This window comes from Cyrtonyx montezumae, unplaced genomic scaffold, assembly GCF_038088225.1.
Source record: "Cyrtonyx montezumae isolate F1298 unplaced genomic scaffold, pur_monq_1.0 scaffold_24, whole genome shotgun sequence".
Lineage (NCBI taxonomy): Eukaryota > Metazoa > Chordata > Aves > Galliformes > Odontophoridae > Cyrtonyx > Cyrtonyx montezumae.
In genome coordinates, this window is record NW_027071981.1 from 10458019 (window position 1) to 10480532 (window position 22514).

A 22514-nucleotide genomic window follows, 5' to 3' on the forward strand; every position below is an offset into this window, starting at 1 on the left:
ATTTTATCAGAAAGGTGGTTTGCATTGTGGTTGTGTGGCTTAACTTGAAAGGGAACACCAGCTCAGGCTCATGTGAAACTCCAAATCACTGCTGCCTGTGCTAGATACAGCCACACAATTCTGGAGCAGGGAAAGCATTGGTCCTTCAGAAACTTTCCTGCTGAGAGCAGGCGCTGTGGAAAGAGCAGACTGAAGAGCAGGAAGTCACTTACTGGGGTTGGGGCTGGGGGGGGTAAGAGTGATTGTAGTTTTAAAAACCTATAAACAATACATACAAAATATACACTGTTTTACTACCTTAATACTTTCTTTGTTGCACAGTCAAAAACAGCAGCTCTGAGACATAAGGCTTCTTACATAACGTAGATCCATCTACTTTAGTCATACGTGTTATGATATAGCCTTTAATTACACAGTATAATGCAGCTGTCTCCAGAGGGTTCATAAAACTTCTAAGCACAAAAGAGCTCTATTCTTAGCAATATGCAGTGAGAGGGTAATGAAGAAGGCGGCTGTCCCAGTCAGCAGTACACCTGCCCCTGCATTACAACAGTCCTTACTAACGAAACATGCTATATACCACACAGCAAGGAAAGGCAAAAAGCTGCCTTGAAGAAAGATTTCTATCCTCTTCTCCCCTAAAAATCCCATGTGATTTTGTTTCTAAAGCTGGACATTTTTAGGGTGGCCATTCCTCATGCTGCTCAGGACATTTCCATCTTTGGGATCTTGCCTTGCTTCATATCCCAGAATGAGCATCACTGACTCCTCAGAGCTGTAATCTGAAGTCATTAGGAGCTATGTTGTGATGTTACAGTAAATTTATCATGTATATAATTTTATATGTCAAGTACATGGGAAAACATCTGACTGTGCTCTCAGTATTAGTGAATGCTGAGCCTCTTTTGCCTCAGTTCTCCTCCACAACTGGGATAATTGCATGTATCATCTTACACATATTGTGTAATTTTTAATATTTGCACAGCTGCTTAGCCATTCTAATTATGAGAATGTTAGGGAAAAAAAAAAACAAGAAAAAATTAATAATTTCTTTTCAGAGCTGATTTGAATATGGACAATAAGGAAGGCTCAAGGCAGTACACTGAAGAGCAAGGAGAAAACAAAATATCGAAGAACTTATTATCCAGGCTATGCTCTGAAAGAGGCAGCAGGCTCGATGAAAAAGTGGCTTACAGTCATATAATTAAACACTTTCATAATGGGTACCCAAAAAGGAATGGAATTAAAATTTTAGAGTATTCCTTGCCCTGATAGTCTATATACTACAAGCACTTCTGAGTGCTTTATTTCTGAAATTTATTAATTTTCTCAGAGCACAGATTTTTGAGGGTAGTATGTATACATCGATAAACTGATTCTGATGCCTTACATTGATTAGATAAGAGGCAAACCACCTGTACCAAACTAGGCTTTAAAAACCTGCGCACAAAACAGGTACCTAAGAACAATGAAAGGATTGTGCAGATTGATTCAGATGTATGGATGAAAAAACATGTTACAATCTAATTTAAAAGGTTGAGTATCTTAATAAAAGATATGAATCGTGATGGGTAGCACGGCTTTCATATAAAGTATGTTTTGTCAGTAATTCATAATTTTATAAGGGAATACTGCATTGCCAAATTCCTATTTTTTCTTTATTTGCACAGGTAAAATGAAAAGTGGAATAAGGATTTGTTCTTAACATATAGGTATATGAAGCGTACAAGTAAAGCAAAGAGATCTCTAAAAAGACTAAAAAGTAATATTACACAGTAGCAGGCAAAGTAAAACCAACTTGCTTCTTGAGGTTTTAGAACATTTCAATATTATGAAATGATTTTTCTTTTTTTTCAGCCAGAGGAATTTCTGATGTTGCCTTTACTTTACAATGGCATAATGTATTAGCTTCAGAAGGCACCAATCCTGATTTTTTTCAGACATGAAAGAAGTACCTGGATGAATTATTTTAATCAATTGACTGAGAGATCCTACTGAATATCATGAAGCTACAAAATCAAAATATTTCAGAAATATTGTCCATAATGTGTATGACTTCTAAATACATTTTTCTCTTCCAAGACTCGTTAGTTAATTAATTCCCTTAGCACCATGCATTCTCTAGGCAAACCAAAGTCTAATTTAAGTCACTGAGAGCTCAAGCTGTTCAAGGACCAAGTTTCCAAGAGATAATTATGCACTGTTTTTAAAATTTATAAAAAGTAAGCTGACAAAGAGCAAAGCTGAATAACATCAAAAACTGTCACCTTATATATTTAGACTATCCAAGCAATAATGGGCCCACATTAAAATGCAACATCAAAATAACTAAATGTTAGTAAGTTCTCAAAGACATACTTTTTGATTTAGGTATAACCAAGACAATACAGCATCACTAACTGCTTTCTGTTATTTTTTTCATGTAAATGTGTATAAAATTGAGAGACAAATCTCACCCTTAAACACATGCAACAAAAAAGATGTAAGCCACCTCTTATTGAAGGGAGTCCTGTGGTACCATCAACTTAGACTTTTACTTCCAAAAGACAGGTTTGTGTTTTTAACATGGGGAAAAAATAGGAAGGAAAATTTCTCCACTTGTGTTACTGTGCATGTTTCTGTGGTTTAAGATTTACAAAATTCTCCAGCATGGTAATACACAAGTGGTAATACATTATACATACAAATACCACAAGTGGTAATTCTCCACAAATGGTAATACATAAGTGAATAACAAAGCTTTGTATAATCATACCCTTTTAATGATATAAGTATTCATAATGTGCAAGAAAAACCATCTTTATTTAAAGACTCCAATGATATTTAAAATAAATGAACAAGATGTAGGTGATGATAAGGGACTAGATAAAACCTCTGAATCTTAATTATTTTTCAAATATTGAAAATGTGGCTGTCAGTGGATTTGCATAATAATGGGTCAAAAATTCTATTACATTAACTCTCTTTGTCACTGGAACTTTCTTTGTTACAAAGATCTGAATAACAAATACCTTGCAGTTATTTTTCTCATAACTAGTTGAGCTTAGGGATGTTGTTGTTTTTTAATTTTGAGTTTCAAAATTAGTATGAAGAAAAAATTCAAAAGTCCTGTACTTCATATGTACAACTTCTCATGTTGGTAAACTCACTAGAGTAAATGCCGTTAAGATAAAGGCAGAAGTTTACAGCTGTATAAGAAGCTTTCATCCTAGCCCCTTCTACAAATGTTTGAAGAAGAGCAACAAAAAACAGAAATCCACAAAAACCACCATAATTGAGAGAGCATTCATGGAAAACTAATGAAGATTTGGCCCAGGAAAGAATTGTATGGTCTTCCTGGTGAACTAGTGGGGAAACAGGTGTTCCTATGCACATGTTCCTGTGCACATGTGAGGAACACTATGTTCCTCATAGCATTTATATCAGGAATGATTTATGCATGAATATAATGTCTGTACTCAGAATTCTTCAGGAAATGTTTAACAAAACATGGCAGACCTTCTTGTGTCTAATGTCAAAGACAGTTAACAATCTATCTCTGAAAAACAGCATGTTCTGAAGAACAGGGTTTTTGCCATGTGATAATATGTCAGAATTATTTTTTGCAGTAGGAAACCTTGAAAGCAAACTTCAGAAAGGATCAGCTCCTAGAAACAGAATGTCCATCTGAGGAGTATGTAGGAGGAGGGCATTAATCAGTTCTTAGAAAATCCGTTTACAAATCTTTTTTTATATCTCCCCATGATTGTCTTCAAGTTGAAATGACATAAGCTAGAGGTTTTTAATCCAGTTTCACTTGTCTTTCCTACCATGAGGAAACATGGAAGAAAAGAACAAATAATGCTGGTAATCTCAACGTCAGCACTAACTCTCCTGCAAACTTCCTAAGAAACGTTTTTCTAGGAGATGATGGAGGAGGAGCATCCATTCACCCCACTACAGATACTGTAAATCATTGTACTTAGCCTCCTCTCCTCTTGTCTCTGGACCTTCCAGGTCAAGAATCTGATTTTATAAATGTTTCTGCTGTATAACAATCAGCAGAAACTAAACATTTTTCTAAATAATTTAAGAAATTTTGTATAACTTCAATTTGGAACCAGGACAGAGAACATCTTTTCTAAAAGCAGTATTGAGGATTTAGCAGCATTAGGGTCTGATTCTCACATTTTTATTAATAATTTTGTTTTAGCATCATAAGACTGTAATTCATCCTAAAGCAAAGTACTGTTCATCACAGTTGTCCTCTAGACACCCACTGTACAAATGCTGATGTGTGTATAACATTCCTGTTGCCACCTTTGAGAACTGGATAAGAAGAATCAATAAGAAGAATCTTCTAACGAGAATTGCAATACTGAGATAGTCTTCACTCCGTATCTACTCACTAGTTCGGTAATTTTCTACCTGCTTCTTAAAAAGAAAGTACACAATTTATAAGTAATACATATAATTTTACTCAAGGAATCTTCTCTTATTTGAAATACCTCCTTTGACAGAATGTTGGGGTTTTTTTTTTTGCATATTTTGTTAAAATTAAAAAGTATAGAAAGATCACCATAAAGGTCATTCTGTATCAGAAATGAAGATATACTTCTGAAACTTCCAAACTCTGGTAATGCAACTCCACTGTCATAGTGCAATGTCAGCAAATTCCATAATGACTGTAATCGTTCCCTTAATTGCAAATAGACATCACTGTGGGAAGAATCAGCCTAGTTTCTCTGTTTTGAGCAAAACAAAGGCCCCTCTCTAAACACAGCCATCAAGAAGTCAGATCTTTGCATTTGCATTTGAAGACCTGGTGTACTATGCCACAGACTAAAAGAAACCTGCAATTTGTACATCTAAGAGCACTGTCTGTACTTAACACCTACCTAGGTAAAATACACTGCTTCACTGTTTGCAGTGGCAGCAACTGCAGAAGTGATTCAGGTGAATATACTTCACACTTTTTTTTTTGTAAAACAGGTTTTGCCACAAATTACAGAATGCCTTAAATATAAAATAAAATCAATCATATAACCTTCATAGCATTGCACATAGTCACGCATGAAATTTATAAATGATAACAATGATGATGATAATGATGATGGAGACAAATATCTGAATTTATGAAGCCTTTTCTCTATATTCTCAAATGAATACTACAGTCAGAATCTGCACATTATTTAATTTGCCCTCGATCTTCCATGTTATCATATTCCCACTTGAATAATGTGCTCATAATCAGAAGGTTATTAAGTTTGCCCTAATACAAAGCTTATATCAATGGGTCTTCAAATTGGTTCCAATGGAAAATGAAAACAGAACCATTCTTTCAGCTGTCTATAAGGCACCAAATCTGCTGCTTACAAGTACCCAGAGAAATAGTTCCAAATTCATAAACAATTCCTTAAAATTGCAGGAATCTAAAATCCTATCATACTATCCTGCTCTTGAAGAAAACTTCCAACGGTCCTCTGTATCTTACTTCTCTAAGAGTTCAAACAAAACATGTGTGGGGTCACCTCGTGCTTTCATCCTCAAGTTTCTCATTGGAAACAAAAGAGAACAAAACGTTGAAAAAGATATAATCATTGTCTGAAAGCCAGAATTTCCCACTATCCTCATCCATTGAATCTTGGATTCATTTACTGTAATTAGGATAATTTTCTACAGATGTCATAATATTGTAAGCGATAAGAACTGTTACAACCATGAGAAGAGACTGAGTTGTCAAGGGAATAGTATTCAGCAGTTGACAAGCTGCCTCATTTCCAGTATCTAGTCAGACAAACAGAAACCACCTCACTTCAGACCAGTTGTGAACAAGGAGAAAAACAACACTATTCTGAGTGCTCAGCTGTGGATAGACAGATATGTAGTAAGAACAGTCACAACATCAAAGGCAGCTGATTAGTATTGTTTCTGTAAACTAAAAAGGTTGCACTATGTTAGACAGAGCCTCAAGACTTGACTTCTCTTCATAAATCCCTAATAGAAATTCTGATTTTTTAAGATCCCAACCTCCAGGAAGGAATTCCTAACAAAACAAACAATTTTTTCTACAGGGCATCAGTAATTTAACCTGACAGATAGAAAGAAAGAAAAAACAAAACAAACAAACAAAAAGAAAAAAGAAAAAGAAAAAAAAAAAGAACAACCATGATGGGAGAAGTGAAGTACACTGGCTATGGTCACAGAAATAGCTTCTACACCAAAATCCAGAAGAATGGCTTCAATGATTCATTACATGAACCCAGCACAGCACACAAATCTACCTTTTGGTTTCACAGATGAGAATCTGAGCTTCTGATAGACTGACTGCATATACAATAAGATAATCCAGGCCACTAAAGAGCCTGAGATATACTCAGATTCCGCCACTGCAACAGAGATGAAGATTCAGCAAAGAAATTGTCCATCTAAGTTATTTTGTAAAAACTCTACCCTGGTCCAGGTGGAAGAAAATAAAGGCATCAGAGATACAAAGTACTTTGCTTGTCAGTTCTCTGTATCACAACACTAATAGAACAGCTAAATGCATGTTTGTTACAAATCATTGCCTGAAAGAAGTATACCGCGGTCTTTGCAGGGTACTCCCCATGTAAAACGAGGTACACAACACCTCAAAATGCCCCTCACTATTCTGTAAAATCACACGTTCGTGAAGGTATACAATTTCAGCTTCAGTACAGTAAACTAGACAAAGCATTTTTTGCAGAAGCTGCTATGGTTTCATGGTTTCTGAAGCAAGACCAAGCATTCTGGAAGAGCAGGCACTGAACTAATTCCATCAAGAGATGGATTAACTGTTTTATTTAAGATTACCAGCCAATTTTGATAGGTTTATTAAAAGAAGCACAAAACATCAAAGCTGCATGTAGTCTCCACATCAAGCTGTTTCTACTAGGAACTGATTTCACTTGCCAGTCTGCTTCCCCTTTCCCATCTATCAGCTCTATAATGATGAGGAGATAAAATTTTATGTTCTGCAATCCGAATGTTTTCCCACAACTCCTTGGCTAGCATCTATGGCTAAAAGACTCCAGGGCACCAATGTGCAGCTAAGAAAAGATCAAGTGCATTTAGTCTAAAATGCCCATAAGCCTTGAAATGTAATTACATTAGAATGCAGATAATTTTGTTAAATATTTTTTAAAATTCACAATGAATATGACCAATATGACACAACGTCCTATGTTTCTAGATGTAAATTCTTGCATATTAGCATTCTACAATTTGCAGTATAAGCTCAGAGTTTACATGAACCTCACATCTCAATGAGGCACAAAGGGAAACAACAACCCCACTGTATAAAATACTATCGATTTGGGGTACTAAGATGTATGCTATACAAAATAAGTGGTCTTATGGAAGTATTTCAATACCAGCATTTTGAAAGGATTAGCTATATTCAACATGCTGCCTTCTTACAAGATAATACAAAACAGACTCCCAACTCCTAATTACCAGTGATACAGGATTTAAAATGCTGTGATTTTACACAAGGCAGATACTGAAATCAATATCACATAATGCCAAATTCTGGCAAACAAAAGAATATATCAAACTGCACTGAAAAGAATGTGATGCAGAAATCCCCTTAACACTGACATAAGCATTCTGTTTGCATACAACTTGAACGCAAAAGGCACAGATTTAACACGGTTTTGAACTTTGGAATTATTTGACTATCTGCCCTCAGGATTTCAGACAGACAAGAAAAAAAAAAAAGGCCACTAAAATATGAAATAAAATTTAAACATTTTAGCAAAATTAATCTCATCATCAGAAATGTAGTGTAATCTCCAGTCAATTTCTATTTCTCATTCTAAATAGGTATTGCCACCCTAGCTATTGGCACTGATGAGAAATATAGTATATAGATCATTTAATAGAGATGCAAGTAGATAAAGATTCTGAAGTACAAATAAAAAGTTTTGCTCACAGTATTTATCATTCTGTAAAATATTTAGCTAAGTATTCAAGAAGTATAAAGACCACAATGACTACTCTTGTAAGATTATGTATGATGAGTTCAACAGAATGACTTTGAGCTCAAACATCTATCTCAAAAAATATAATTCATGCCCAAAAATGTTTATGTGTTTCATTCAATACATAAGGGAATTGAATGAATAATAATACAAAATTTTTCAAAAAGATAAGTTTTAGAAAAGTCATCCAATATTCATAACACGAAGAAGCAAATATGCATAACAAAGATTGATGCAATATATTCAGAAACCAAACAAACAAATCTAAATGCTGGATAGCCTGAGACATCTGGAATATACTTCCTTAAAAAAAAGAACAAAAAAACTTTTCACAGTTCAAACCATAGCTGGCATCAAGTTCTGAATATCTGGCATGGAAGAACATCTCTTACAGTGAACAGCTGCATGAACAGTCCTCATTTTTTCCACAAAACAGAAACTCAGCAGGATGGTTAAAGTAAACAACTCTCTAAACAAGAAGACTTTGAATCCACAGAGTAATTGTTTCTATAACAACCTAATATTGAGGCAAGTAGCCCAGCTACATGTTAGAAAGATAAATCACCCCCACATGTAATTTTCTTCAAAGAGCCACAGATACAGAACCGCAGAAGGTCATTAATCGACAAGAAACTGGGTTCAGTGAGAAACATCTCCAAAAGCAAAGCGTGTAACATGGTTTTCATAGCCTCCTCCAGAGGCATCTGTCTATGTTCTCAGACAGGACACACTGAACTATATTATTCTAATACAAATGAAGATAAAAATAAAAATTATAAATTCCATCTAAAGTCGGAAGGCCAATATTTTCTTAATGTAATACTTGTGTTTGTTCTGAAATTTAAACATTAGAAACAAAATGGAAAAAAAAAAATGAAGCCTAACTGGTAGGAGGTATGTATTCTCTTTACCTTCTAAGACTCTGACTCAATTCACTAATTCTTAAGATTAGTCTCTTTAACAAATGGTTATTTTAGTAAAATCACACCATATCAATTTGATTCTTCTCACAGAAGAATGTAATTTTCACAGAGAAGACTGTGGTGTATTTCAAGAATTTATCAGAAAAATGATATAGCAATTGGGGTTTATTTTAATGCTAGTTTTATTTCTAACAAAATTTATCATAATTTTGTGCATTTTTCTCTTTCTGCTGAGTCGCTATTACACGAAATAATACTCCTTTGCCTGTTTCAGTACTAGAAATTTGCTCTTTTAGAAGCCTCTTGTACTGTCTTTACCCACAAGCACTCAGCCCAACCAACAACAGTACTGCTACACATGGTGTTTTTCTCTGCTTTGGACAGCACACTCTTAATGTTCAAGTAGGACTCCAGTCCTTATTCTGTGATTCATGTGAAATCACCCACTAAAGAGAGTTTAGATACTATGAGAACCAAGAGCTTGACTGAATGCAATACATCCAATACTTTTCTAGATTTTACTTTGTTGTAGTTTGGATAACAAAAATGAAGCTACTCCTGAATTAGAGAGGCACAAGGACAGTTAAGCCTATTGGGCGTGAGTTATAATACTACAGGATTTTCAAAGCAAATAACACTTCATGTAACTTTATTCTTTTAAGAAAACTTTACTTCAAGAAAAATTAATGAGATTTTCAAAGGTGAAGAGAAGGGCAGGGAGAATTAAGTGCTAAGAAAAATGCCTCCTAAAGCCTGAAAGGCCAGAGGCCACTGACTCTTTAAATCTATTTAAATCTATCTATTTATTTTCTAATCTCCTAAATATGCAAGTTGGAATTAAGATTTTTAGAAAAAGTTTATTTTTGTTATTTGTTTTTACCATTATTGATTCCTGAAGTGCTCATTATACCACTGAACATTGGACTCCGTGCCTAGTCAGAGTCACAGAAGCACACTATATCTAAGCTTACACATAATATGGATAGACAGATCTCGAAGGAGAATGGATTTTAATCTTTCACCTTGAAGGAAAAAAGGTAGCAATTAAGATATCTGGTTACATTTTCAGATTCAAAAATGGACATTTTGGTATCCTTTCACATCAAACCATTTCTAATTAAAATAAGACAGAGTGAAATATTAAAAGTCTCCCTTCACATCACTGCAGTTTGAGATGATCTTCCATCCTTCACCAATGACAACTTCTTACTAAGGCTTGTGAGAAAATTACACATTCCAGGAACAAGTGAGCATAACTCAACATCAATTTCTATGCTGGCTATAACGATATAAGTAACAATAGCCAGGATTTCCTACTTGGCAAATATAGTCATTTCACTTGTACTTCTACTTTTTTTATTTCTTAAAAGATTAAATCATTAATTACAAATCAGTTCAATATCTTTTGTAGCACATCTGAATAGCTACTGATCCCTTCATCAAACCTGACTGATCTGAATTTAACTTATCTTTTCTTCAATCAACAGACACAAATTCAATTCATATTTCTATCAGCGAAAATATTATCTTCTATTTCAAATGAAATGAGAACCTGAATACTTCTGGATGAGCCTAAGCAAAAATTGTATGTCTTGCTACTATTTTATAAGGCTTCTACTTTCTATTTTATAAGACACGTGAGGGGGATCTTGATCCCACTGATGTCAGTTCTAAAAACACTATAATTTGACTGAAGCCAGTATTTAATTTGGTGGATTCTAAAATTATTTTTAGTGTCATCATCTTAAACTATATATGGCTTATATATAAAAATTCTATTTCATTAAGAATCACTCTAAATATAAAAATATTATTTAAAAATAGCTCATGATCTCATTAATTCTGGTATTTTAAATGTTTTTCTCTGGCTCATTTAACATGTTATTATATGAATTTTTCATATAAATATTATATGTTCAAAATCACTTTAAATAAACAATTTTAATGTATATACGTTTTTAACAATATACAAATGATAATTGTTGCTTTAATCAAACTGCTACAACTCTGAATTTGCTTCCCAGTTTGTTTGTTTTCCAGTTTATAATAACTCAGAGATGCTAAGTCAACTCACTATTTTACATACACCTATATATTAACAGTACCACGTATTAAAAATTCCCCCTCAAATACTAAATTTATTGACATGAATTAGACTAAAATAGAAGCTACTTCATTTTACTGTTTCTGGGACTGTATGTTATTGAAAAAACAAATGTTTTAACTGTTAAACTATCTTTTGCTCTTTACTTACTAAAACTTATTTTAAAATGTTTATAAGGTCTGGTTTTATTAACAAATGGCAGATGAGAGATAAACAATTGATAAGCAAACAAGATGCAGAATGACTGTAGTGTTTTGGGTACTGACACTAAGGACAGAAGGTGTTACATAATAAAGCACAGTCACAAATGAAGTTTTCCTTTTTAAAATGAGTGAAATCTGATAGAAATGACAAAATTATTCAGCTATAAATGTCATGCAGCCACTCAGTGAAGATCTTCATTTGCCCTACATGGTATCTTATTTACCTTTACCTTCTACATTTTACATTCAGGTCTTTGTTCTCAAATCCTAACATGAACGTTACATTCTCCCTTGATACATTTGGTCTCATTTCATTCATATACCTGTAAGTTACTTTGTAACATAGGTACTCTCTATGCTTGCATAGCTTCAAGCATTGGTATGCTTACTAGCAAAATAATATGAATCCTACATGTATCTGCACTAAATGTTTGCAATCCTTCCATTCGCCAAAAACAATGGGCACTGAATACGAACCATATTTTACTCGGTGATTTATTTGCAGATGGGACTCTGGAAACTGCTGTTTTCCTAAGCTCTATCTTCCTGAGGAATGTTGTGGTCATGGATTGTATACTTCCCCCTTGTCCTTTCGTATTTTTTCTTTAAGACTAGCATTGTAAAAAGCTAAATACATCACAAAGCAATACCGTTCACATATGTGTAAAACCATAATCCTCTGTCTAATCCTCCTCCTCCTCAGCAACAATTTAAGGAATTCCCAAATAAATCACTGATTTTATTCCAACAGCATAATAGAGGTAGGTATCAATACAAAACGGACTCTGGGTCTCTGCTACCCTACAAAAACGAACCCAGGTCATCTCTGCACTTCATCCAGCAATATTTTCTTTTGTGTTGCTTTCCCTGTTCCCAAAATTAATTGCCACCAGATGCTCATTGCAAGCTTGCCCACCCTTTCCCTCAACTCTGGCCAAGTATGACACTGGCCACCCCTTCCCAGCTGGGAAGCACCTGGCACCGAGGTTCTGTCCTTTCTTCATCCCAAGACAACCCCACATGTCACCCTGCCATCAGAAGATACCCAGATGACATCCTCCTCCCCCTGCCCACCCCTGCAGAGAACAGAGGAGTGATGGCACCATGGTCTGCCACAGAAACACGTGGGGGGAGGAAGGCAGGAAGAGAGGAGGCAGCAGGAAGGCAGCGGGGAGGGGAGCGAGACCCACTCATACAGATGAAACTCCATGCAGGCCTGACCTCCTACCCGTCCCCTCAACTACACGAAGGGGGCGGGGGGGCAAGCTAAGATGGTGCCTTACCTTCACTGCAGTCCTTCCCCCGAAAGCCTGTCTGGGAGCAGTCGCAGACGGCCTGGTCATTGAGCACCGAGCAGACACCTCCGTTGAGGCAAACATCCTCCCTAGCACACAGGCGGCTCTGCTCATCATCCAGCCGCACCTCCTGGCTCTCCACTGGCGACGTCTGTGTGTAGTTGACCCGAACGTCTGTTATCCAGCCCTTGAAGGGCTCCCGGTCCTTGACAGAGGAGAGCGTCAGCTTTAGTGTTGCCGACCGCAGCTCTGGTGGGAGCCCCCCCAAGAAGAGGCCACTGAACACAGTCATGTCTCGCCGCTTGGACTTCACCTCCACCCACTTCGCCTCAGCTCGGTCAATGATCAGAGTGGTGTTCTTGAAGTGACGGCGGATGACGACAGCATGCCAAAGGTTGTCATTGACCGCCATGTCAGAGAGCAAGGTGGCAGGCTCGGCACAGAAGATGGAGAAACTGAGCTGTAGTCGCCCACCCTGAGTGAGGATGAGCTCCAGGAAGTCACAGAAGCCCTCGTCATCAAAGTAGAGCACCAGCCCGCTGGAGCTGCGCGTCTTCATGTTGAAGCTCATCTCACTCTCACAGCAAGCATTCCACTTGGGGAAGCGGGTCCACTGCCCCTCGGCCCCTGGGAACTCCAGCCCACTGCCCAGCTCAGCCCAGCAGCCCAGCAGCAAGGCCAGCCAGAGCAGCAGGCAGCCCCCGCGCCGCACCAGCGCCGCCCCCATCCTGCGCGGCCTGGGGCGAGCGAGTGGGGCGGCAGTGCCGGCGGGGGGCGGCGCTGGGGCCCCAAGGGCAGACAGGGTAAAATCTTGCTGGACACCGGCCACGCTCGGAGCTTCAGGTGTGCTCACCCCCGCCACAGGACGGGGGGGCTGCGGGGGCCCCACGGGATGGATGGGGACACTGAGGGGGCCAGAAGGGAGTAGGTGTCGGTGGGGTTCTTCACTGGTCAGGCAGGTTTTGAGAAAGGTGTCTGGGTGTGGGTGAGTCAGCAGAAATTTTCCCCAAAGCCAACATTACCAAAGCAGGAGATATAAAAACAAGACTAGTGGCAAAATCCTCTCCTCCAAGCGGATCCAGAAGCTCGGCAAGACTGTAGCAATATCCCAGTGCGTATGCACCTCTTTTTACATCCTATCCACCAGCTGTAGTTTCCCAGGAAGACAATTATGGATCCCAGTGCTGCCTCTCCAAGATGTATCCTCTTGTCAGATCACGGAATGCCTGCCATAGTGCTGGAGCAGCGTCAGCAGGCGACAGGACTCATCGCTCATGGTTTCCTGAGCTGCCTCAATCCCAATGGGGTTGAAACCCAGAAGCTGTCAAACAGCCGAGCGGCTACTTGACATGCACAGCCTGACAGCTCCTCTTCTGCTTGCTTGTAAAAGGCCAAGGCTAAGATCCAGGGGGTGAACTCCTCTATTGGTTTTGTTTCTAATCTGCAAGGAATCGAAACAGAATAATAAGAAACGACAACTAATAACAGCAAGTGAAATCATAAAGTTGATCAATAGCGTATGCTTGTGATTAATTTTTCATTTGAGCCGCTGTTCAGTGTTAGCAAAATGAAGTGCTGCTGTAATTCTGGAATTACTGAGAAATCATCATAACGTGCAGTGCTAAACTTAAATCCAATGTATATGCTTACACCAGATCACTTTTTTATGGCTTAATCTATACGTAAACTACTTACCATTCCAAAACTTGCAAACATTTTAGAAGCATATCTTATTATTATAAGATTGATGTCAAGAAGTGCCCTGAAATGACGTTGCTTATCCTTCTATTTAGCTTATTTTAATTTATTTATGGAAATATCAGCACCTGTGAAGCTACGGGGTCCTATTAATGCAAATGATGGTACCAAGCCTGGTTCTAGTTCTTTCTAACACTGCTCAAAAACGTATGAAAGGGACAGAGCTCCCAGCAGGAACTGGCAGGCTCTGCTGTACGTGGCACACCTACTGGTTTATTTTCATGGGGTGAGGAAGAATTGCAGTGGTTTTTTAGAAGCCTTTTTGAAAATTTCAAACTGCATTTTTCTCTGCCACCTGGTTCCTTTTGCTGCTGATATTCCCTGTTCTGCCAGGGAAAATCCAATTCAAGCCGGCTCTGAAGCTGACATTATTCACAATGCAGATCAGCTAATCCCAGGTGTTAGTTTTCTGAAACGGGTTGCAGTATTTTATGTATGTTTACTCAGCCAGCCTTATTTAAAAGGACACTTCATAATTTAAAAATAATACATAAGCCATAGTTCACTCTCTTCCTCTGAAGATGTGTCTGCATTCAAAGCATTTCGGCAGAGAAGCTCCCCTCGCTTTTCTTCCCCCAAGCCGCACCATGTTTTCCAGGAGGAGTGTGCGAGCAGAGATCTCCTGATGGAGGAGAGGATCTCCGACACCTCCCTCCCGTCAGCCAGCAGCACTCAGGCAGAACAGCATGGCCAGAGCTGCCAAGCCCCTCGTCGGGTGCTGCATGTGGGTAAGTGTCTGCTGCTGGAGGGGGCAGGGGTGTGCCTGCTGGGGTAAAACCTGCATACACCTCAGCTGCCTGCACCTGACACGTTCCAAAGCCGCTAAGTCACCTCCCACTCCTGCTTTATATTTAATTTCATTCCCTAAACGTCAACACGTTTATTTTTATTATTCGTCACATGCTAGGCAGGCAAGAGTAGTGAAAGGGAAGCAAGAAGAACCCCCAGAGGTTGGAAGAACTCCCAAACCCGTTGGGCAGAGGCCAGCCATGCCCAATTAGCACAGGGCACTGCAGGGCATCGGCGAGCCCCATGATTCTCCCCACCTGGAGCCGATGCCAGCAGTTTTCCAGCAGTCCCCCCAACCCCCCCGAAAAACGGGGTGCCCAGGAGAGCTCGTCGATGGAAGTAGGCTACCCCTGCTGCAGACGGGAGCCTCTGGGGCATCTCGGCGCTGTCGGGCGTGCTGCGGGCGGCGGGCAGGCACTGCTTCAGCACCACGAACAGCTCCGCCCTGCGCGGCCCGACGGGGCGGCGGCGAGGCGGCTCCGCGGCCGCCGCTTGCGCCCGGGGCTCCCCGCAACGACGGGGGGGGGGGGGGGGGGGGGCTGCACGCGAGTGGGAGCCCGGGGGATTACCCGAGGGCGGGAGGGGATGGCGGCTGTAGGAGGGAGGGAGGGAGAGGGTGCGAAGAGGGAAAAGGGTCGGGGGGCCGCGCGCGCGTGCCGTGGGGGTGAGGGCCGGAGCGGGAGACCGCAGGTGGGCACGTCGGTGCGTGGCACAAGGGCGAGGGATGAGCGGGGAGGGAATGCGCGGGTGTGCAGGGGAAGCACGAGCAGGCGGGTGCCGCGAGGGAGGAGGGAGCGCGCCCGCGTGCACAGGAGCGCGTGTGTATCTATGTGTGTGCGGGTGCGCGCGCGCCGCCGAGCGTGCAGAGCGATCCCTACAGGTGTCCGCGGAGAGCCGCCGAGTGGGGATCCCGCCCGCGGAGCGGCAGCGAGAAGGGAAAAGGGAGAAAGAAATGAAGAACAACAGTAATAATAAAAGAAAATTAAGAGGGGAGTGCGGGCGAAGAACGATAGAAAGATTGAAGAGGACAGAAGGAAGAGCTAAGGAAATAAATAGTAATAATAATAAAGCTACAACTGTGTATTTATTACTGCCGATATCATACACGCAGTCAGTACACAACACGGTCTCGTCATCTCCAAAGCAGAGGGACACTGTCATTTCCAAAAGAGGACGATTTGGTCATGTATATACTGCTCAATCGGGGTCTCAACTGCCAGCCGTCCCCCAGCCCCGGCACTGTATGTGTGCGCACATGCATGCAGTGAGAAATATACACAAAGCAGCACTAACGGAGCAGCGCCTTCAGAGCCTCAGCAGCGCATCAATATCCTACCCCCGCCTCTCCGTAACCATACGTATATTTCTTTTTTCCTTTAAAAATGATTATTTGGTCTCAGGTGCCTTTCCAAACGGGAGAGATGGAGCTCGAGGCACCCCGAGGTCAATAAATCCCGGGCGAACGGCAGGTCGCGGCACGCACCGCCCCGGCACGATCCTCATTGTGCACGGAGCTTGGCATTGTCTCCAGTGCGGGGAAGCCCGGAGAGTTCGCAAATTGAAAGGATGGGAGCTGGAAAACAACCTTGCTGCAGCCAAAGGGAGAAGCGCTCCGGTTCAAAAGCAGACTTAGCGGCATCATCAATCTTTTCCCTCCGTTTCCACGTAATTTCTAGAACCAAATTCTTTCCTAGGCGGCCGCAATGATCGATTTTGCTACCTTTCCAGCCTGCAGACGTATTTATTTTAATACGCCCGTGATAGAATTTCTCCCCCTTCAAAAATGCACACCATCAGCAGGAACCCGCGCGGTTCCGAGCACACCGAGGCAGCCGCCTGCTCTCTTTCTTCTGCCTCACAATAGGAAATGTCCCAAATTGCCCATGCACTTCCTGCACAAGCCCCTCGCCCATCCCAGCGCACAGCAATCCCATCGCGATACCCATCCCCATCGCTTCGCGTTGCACCCGAGCAGCTCCCGCCAGGGAAAACATGCAGCACATTGATTCATCCCTCTGCTCGCACAGATCCCACCCCCCACCCGCTGATGGCACCGGGAGAAAGAGCCGCATCCAACCTTTAACTTCTCCCTCCGCTCCTCCATCTCTGCTCCCCGCCATCTACCTCCCCTCAACGCCGCATGCGAACCCACCAGCCTCTCGCGCCTCCTCCTCCTCTTCTTCCTCCTCCTCCGCGGCACAGCGGGGCTCGTCCTCCCGGCCGCCGCTCTGCCCGCACCGCGGACACGCCTTACCTGCGCGGGGTGCCGCGGGCCGGGGCAGGCGCGGCCGGAGCTGCCTCTGCCGCTCGCCGACGGAGCGGGCGCTGCTGCGGGTGCGCGGCGGCGGCGGCGGGCGGGGGCGGCCGCCGGGAGCGGGGGGCGGCGCCGCCGCGTGACGCCGCCGCGCCCGTCTTCCCGCCGGGGGCGGTGCCGCGCTCGCTGCAGACCCCGGCCCGCCCCGCCCCGGGCCCGCCGCGCCCGGAGGCTCCGCAGTGCAGCGGGCACGGCCCGGAGAGGGGGCGCCGCCGAGGGCGGGGGTGGGACGGGGCGTCGGCTTGGCGCCCTTTCCGTGTGCTCTGCCGGCTCCCTCCCCGCCACACCGCTGCTTTGCGTGGGGTGCTCCGCTCGGTTGGATGGTTCTAGAGCCGAAGCTTTCTGTCATGCCTGTGGGAAAACGCGCGTGTGGGCTTCTGTCCGAAGGATACCTTGTGAGCCGCAGGGGGACTCTCTTAGGAAGTCTGGGCTCTCTGGCGTAGCGTTAAACCTGTTTGATTGTACGCTGTTGCCCCCAGTGCTCACAAACTGTTGAAGAAATTTAGGGCTTCTTGAGTTGGGTTTAGTCGCCTGGAAGGCGTCTTGTCCTACCAAGCACACCCAGTTGTGTCCTTGTCTTGTCATATCAAACACACCCAGTTGTGTCCAGATGGTGGCCTGTAGGCTTTGTGTTCTGGGGCCAGGAGAAGGATGCCTGCTGGGAGCTGCCGGTAGCTCATCCACGGTTCTTGCAGCCCTTCAGACTCCAGAGTGATGCTGTTACACCCAAATAATCGCAAGAGCCCCCTCAGCGTCCTTTTAGATAATGGTGAGTGCAGCCATACTTTCTGTTTTCCAAGCTGAAAATAACACATAGCCATTTAGTTTCGAACTGAAACTCCAGAGATACCTGTAAAAAATCCTCATTCTCCCAGCTCAGTCGCAGAGGAATTAGCCTTATGATCTTTTTTTAATGAATCAGGCATCCTCACAGATGATAAGTTTGGTCAAATAACCAAGCAACAGGAATAAAAGCTTGCTAGACACGCTACATATCTTCAGTACGTGTGGCATCATCAAACTTCCTTTTTATTCAGCCAGATGATACCCATATCCAGTTATTTTCAAATAAAGAGTGAGAATTTCTCCTGACAATTCTAGTAGCTTGACCTGTGCGAGCAGAACAAGGAGCAAATCTCTCTCCTGCTATGAAAAGCATATAAATTGTAGCCTTCAACAGTAACAGAAAGGGATACACTTTTTTAAAGGAGCAAAATTGCAACCTGATGGAAATTAGTGCTCATGATATAATTTTTATGTAAAAAAATCCTATTTCTTAACTGTGGCCTAATTTTTACTATGCATGTGGTGAAAACATGGTAACACTTTTAATGTTCTTTGCCCCATCCCTGGAGGTGTTCAAGGCCAGGCTGGATGAACCGTGGGCTGCCTGATTTGGATGGAGGCAGCCCTGGCCACAGCAGGGGTTGGGGCTGGGGGGACTTTAGGGTCCCTTCCAATTCAAGCCATGTTATGATTCTATGACTCTGCAGTTCTATGATATGATTCTATCATTCTCTTAGATGGGGAGAATCACAGTCCAATCCCAGACACTGGTATGTGTGGAAGTACTGGCACAAGTGGAGGATTCTTCCACCTTCCAACTGAAGGAAAGCTCAACTGTGCCAGCTGGGGCCACAGGATATTCACAAGTCTCTATATCTGTAGCAAGAATCTTGCCACAGTTAGAGGATGGCTGGGACGAGCCTACAAAGAAATAAAGCAATTAGACAATTAGTTAGTCGGAAAGATACAGGGAGATGTTGGGTCAATAAAATTTCTTTAATTCCATTTTTGACTTCTAGAAGAAACTGTTACTTTTGTCATTCTCAGCAATTCTTGCAGCGTGTGGTATCATAGTTGATTCATTTTAAAGCAGCACAGAAATAAAAATGAAAAAGAAGAAACATTATTTCTGAACCATCTCTCCTTATATATATCTCAGGCTTTCTTATGTATGGAATACCTTGTAAAGAAGCACATGGTCTTACAGAAACCTGAACTTCTACTGCATAAATTAATTCTTGGTGCTATACTAAAAATATTCATAAGTTTTGAAGAGTAAAGAGATTACAGCAGTAAAGATATTCTTGGAAACAACCCCATTGTATTTTCTGTTACAGGGTACATAGTACATTATACAACCTGCAAGTTCAAGATCTGGTGGGGGATGTACACTGTCAGGAAGAAAAAGTGTCTTTGAGTCATTGAAAGACACAGGTATGAAATTGTCCAATGGTTGTAATTTTAAGTAAGGGGTTTGTTAGCTAGCTCAGATGAATGCTGGAGCTGTCTCTTGGACACATACGTGCAGCTGACATGACTGTCAGAGAGAATCAAAAAGTAATCACCCTTTCAAGGAGGTGCATAAGAATTATGAATCATTCTGCTGAGAAACAACAAATACAAACAAACAAAAATAAAATTGAACAAAAAATTCTTCTCGATAACACTGCTTGTTTGGTAAGGCCTGAGAGACAGGAAGAAGGAGAAAGTTATTTCTGGTTGAGACTGCAACAATGATTCTTAAGAGTTTAAAGCAAGAAATCCTTTGCTGAAGTTGTTTAGGGGAATGTTCAGTGATAGGGCAGTTAGACTTTTTGGAGTACCTCAAAGCTCTACCATGGTTATAAGCACTCCACGTGTTTGACATCTTTTCCATCAATCATTTATTATTTATTATTCTATTTATCCTTTATTTGGAGCTATCATTTATTATTCTATTTCAAACCAAATCATCAGGTTCAGTAGAAAGCTGACCACTTCAGGTTGGGATACAAGTTTTCATTGAAGATATTCAGCAAGTTGGGTTTTTTATAATGATTCAGAGGTACCTTTTGAACATAAAGGTCCAGAGTGAAGAACAGACAAGAAAACACAGAGATGTAGCTAAGTATTATCTATACAGCCAGTGAGCTTTAAAGAAGTGTGAGGGAAGATATGTGTAATTTCTGCATACTAATTGCCATATTACTTTTCAGTCGCAGATGTGGGTGAAGAAAGTAGAGGTAAAACTAAAGCAAGAAGAAAGTAAAAGATACCTGTACTTGAATTACGTGACGATACTGAACTAAAAGGGAGGCAGAACTACACAGTTAACAAGGTGAGCTGCAGCACATAATCAAAACCAGCACTGGGATATTTGACTCAGACATATATTTGAACTCAGAAAACAGAACTGCAAGGCAACTCACTCCACATGAATCAAATGTGATTGTTTCTCTAGATAACTTATTTTTTAGAGCTGATTTATGACTGATTTTGGAGTATTAGGATGTTCAGTCTTGCTTTAAACCAGTTCTGCATGGAGAAGTAATAAAGTAAAGGAGCATTTTTTTAAGGATTTAAATATTTCTTGACCTTATACTCCATACTGGCATTTAATGATGTTTCTGCTATCGCAGAAGATATAATTTGTGTTGCAATGTTCCAGACATGAAGACTTGAGACTCACATAGTTGTATGTAGATTTTAGTCTCTAAAAATAATTTTACTCAAAGAAAGCAAACATCATTAGAAAATGTGTAGGCATATTTGATGGTATGTGTGGACTTGGTATGTTCAACATCAGCTGACCACAAACTATTTCAAGATTTACATATTTTTCCTTGAACATCACTGCTTCCCTGCATTTACTGTAATACTGAGAACTCAACATGACATACATTCAAGTTAACTGACCAATAGTGAGTAATATCTTGCTGAAAACATCCATTTGATCCTCAGGATAAACTTAGATGCCACTGTTGTTGGCTTGGTAGCTTCTTTGCAGAGAATGTTTTAAGTAGTAAGAAAAATGGACCAGATTAATAGTTCAAAACGTAAATATTGATGGTATCTATGTCAATAAAACACGAGATATTGAGTTGGAAGTTTTATTACCTTCCAAGATTTGTATATCCTACCTGTGGATTGTTTTTGGGATTTTTTGTTTTTTTGTTGTTGTTGTTCTGTGAAAATGAAAGGAAGTCTCCATGACGATGAATATGATTTTATTACTACAACATAATTATCATAGAGAAAAATGTAGTGTAAAGCATTAAGAGATACCAGGACTTGAGTTTTCCTGTAAGTGTTTTTATGAAAAATCTATAGTGACAAAAACATATAATTTGATGTTTCTAAAACTCAGTTCTGAATATACCTCACACTTTTGTACATGCCTGTTCTAACTAGCTCCATACATAAGGGACTAATGGGCACAGCAGTACACATTGCCAGGGGTAATCTGTAATGAAAGACCCCATATTAGGTCTTCTGAACTGTACGAAAACTCATTTTTCATCTAGTCTTGTTGATGAATCTTCAATTGATTCTAGAATAGATTATGATTCGGCACAAGTAGCAATGGTTTTCTCACTGAAGCTCCATGAATAAAGTCAAGGTGGTACAAAATGTCCTTCTCAGTTTATACCTCTGGATTTGACAACCCATATGAATCAACTGAGCAAAGCATGGTAGAACAGAGAACAGTGGTAAATCCACAGTCTTTCAAAGCATGGTTGGTTTGATATTAACTCTGTTAATAAGATGGTTGTTATAGAAGTTTCTTTCTATAACTTGGTAGGGTTGCTATGAAGTTGTCCTAAGAAGCACACTTCAAAAATCAAGAGAGAAAAAGAAAAACTTGTACATTAATATTTTTACAAATTTTTAAAGGATCCCCTGTGCCATGAAATAACATATATAAAATATTTATGTATTGCAGCAGCTACATATCAAGGTCATATATGCCAAGTTGGAATTTAGAAATAATAAATGTAAACACCATGTGCATATTATAACATAGAATAATGTAGAATACAGTACAATACAGTACAAAAGTTCTGTCGGAAGGTACCTAAAATGATCAAATCTGTCTGCCTGACCATTTCAGGGACAACCAAAAGTTAAAGCATCTTACTGAGAGCATTGTACAGATGCCACCTCTGTAGAAAACCTGTTCCAGTATTTGGTCATCCTCACAGTAAAGAATTTTTTTGTAACATTCAGTTTAAACCTCCACTGGCACAGCTTTGTGCTGTTCTTATGAGCCCTGTTATTAGCAGGGGAAGAGATTGACAGATTCCACTCCATTCCCCCTCCTCAGGAGGAAGGTGCCAATGAATGGCTTTAGTTACAAAATATAAAGAAGTGAATTAATTTT

At 40.8% G+C, this 22514-nt stretch overlaps 1 protein-coding gene across 17 annotated transcripts in view; it reads right to left on the reverse strand.

Moving 5' to 3' along the window:
* NRXN1 (neurexin 1) overlaps nucleotides 1-13234 on the reverse strand; it is a 625130-nt gene extending 611896 nt beyond the window's left edge. For all 17 annotated transcript variants that reach the window (XM_065739655.1, XM_065739653.1, XM_065739648.1 and 14 more), the window contains exon 1: nucleotides 12496-13234. In XM_065739655.1, coding sequence (XP_065595727.1) covers nucleotides 12496-13234 — 739 coding nt within the window. The remainder of the gene's footprint in view (nucleotides 1-12495) is intronic.
* Nucleotides 13235-22514: the final 9280 nt, after the last annotated feature.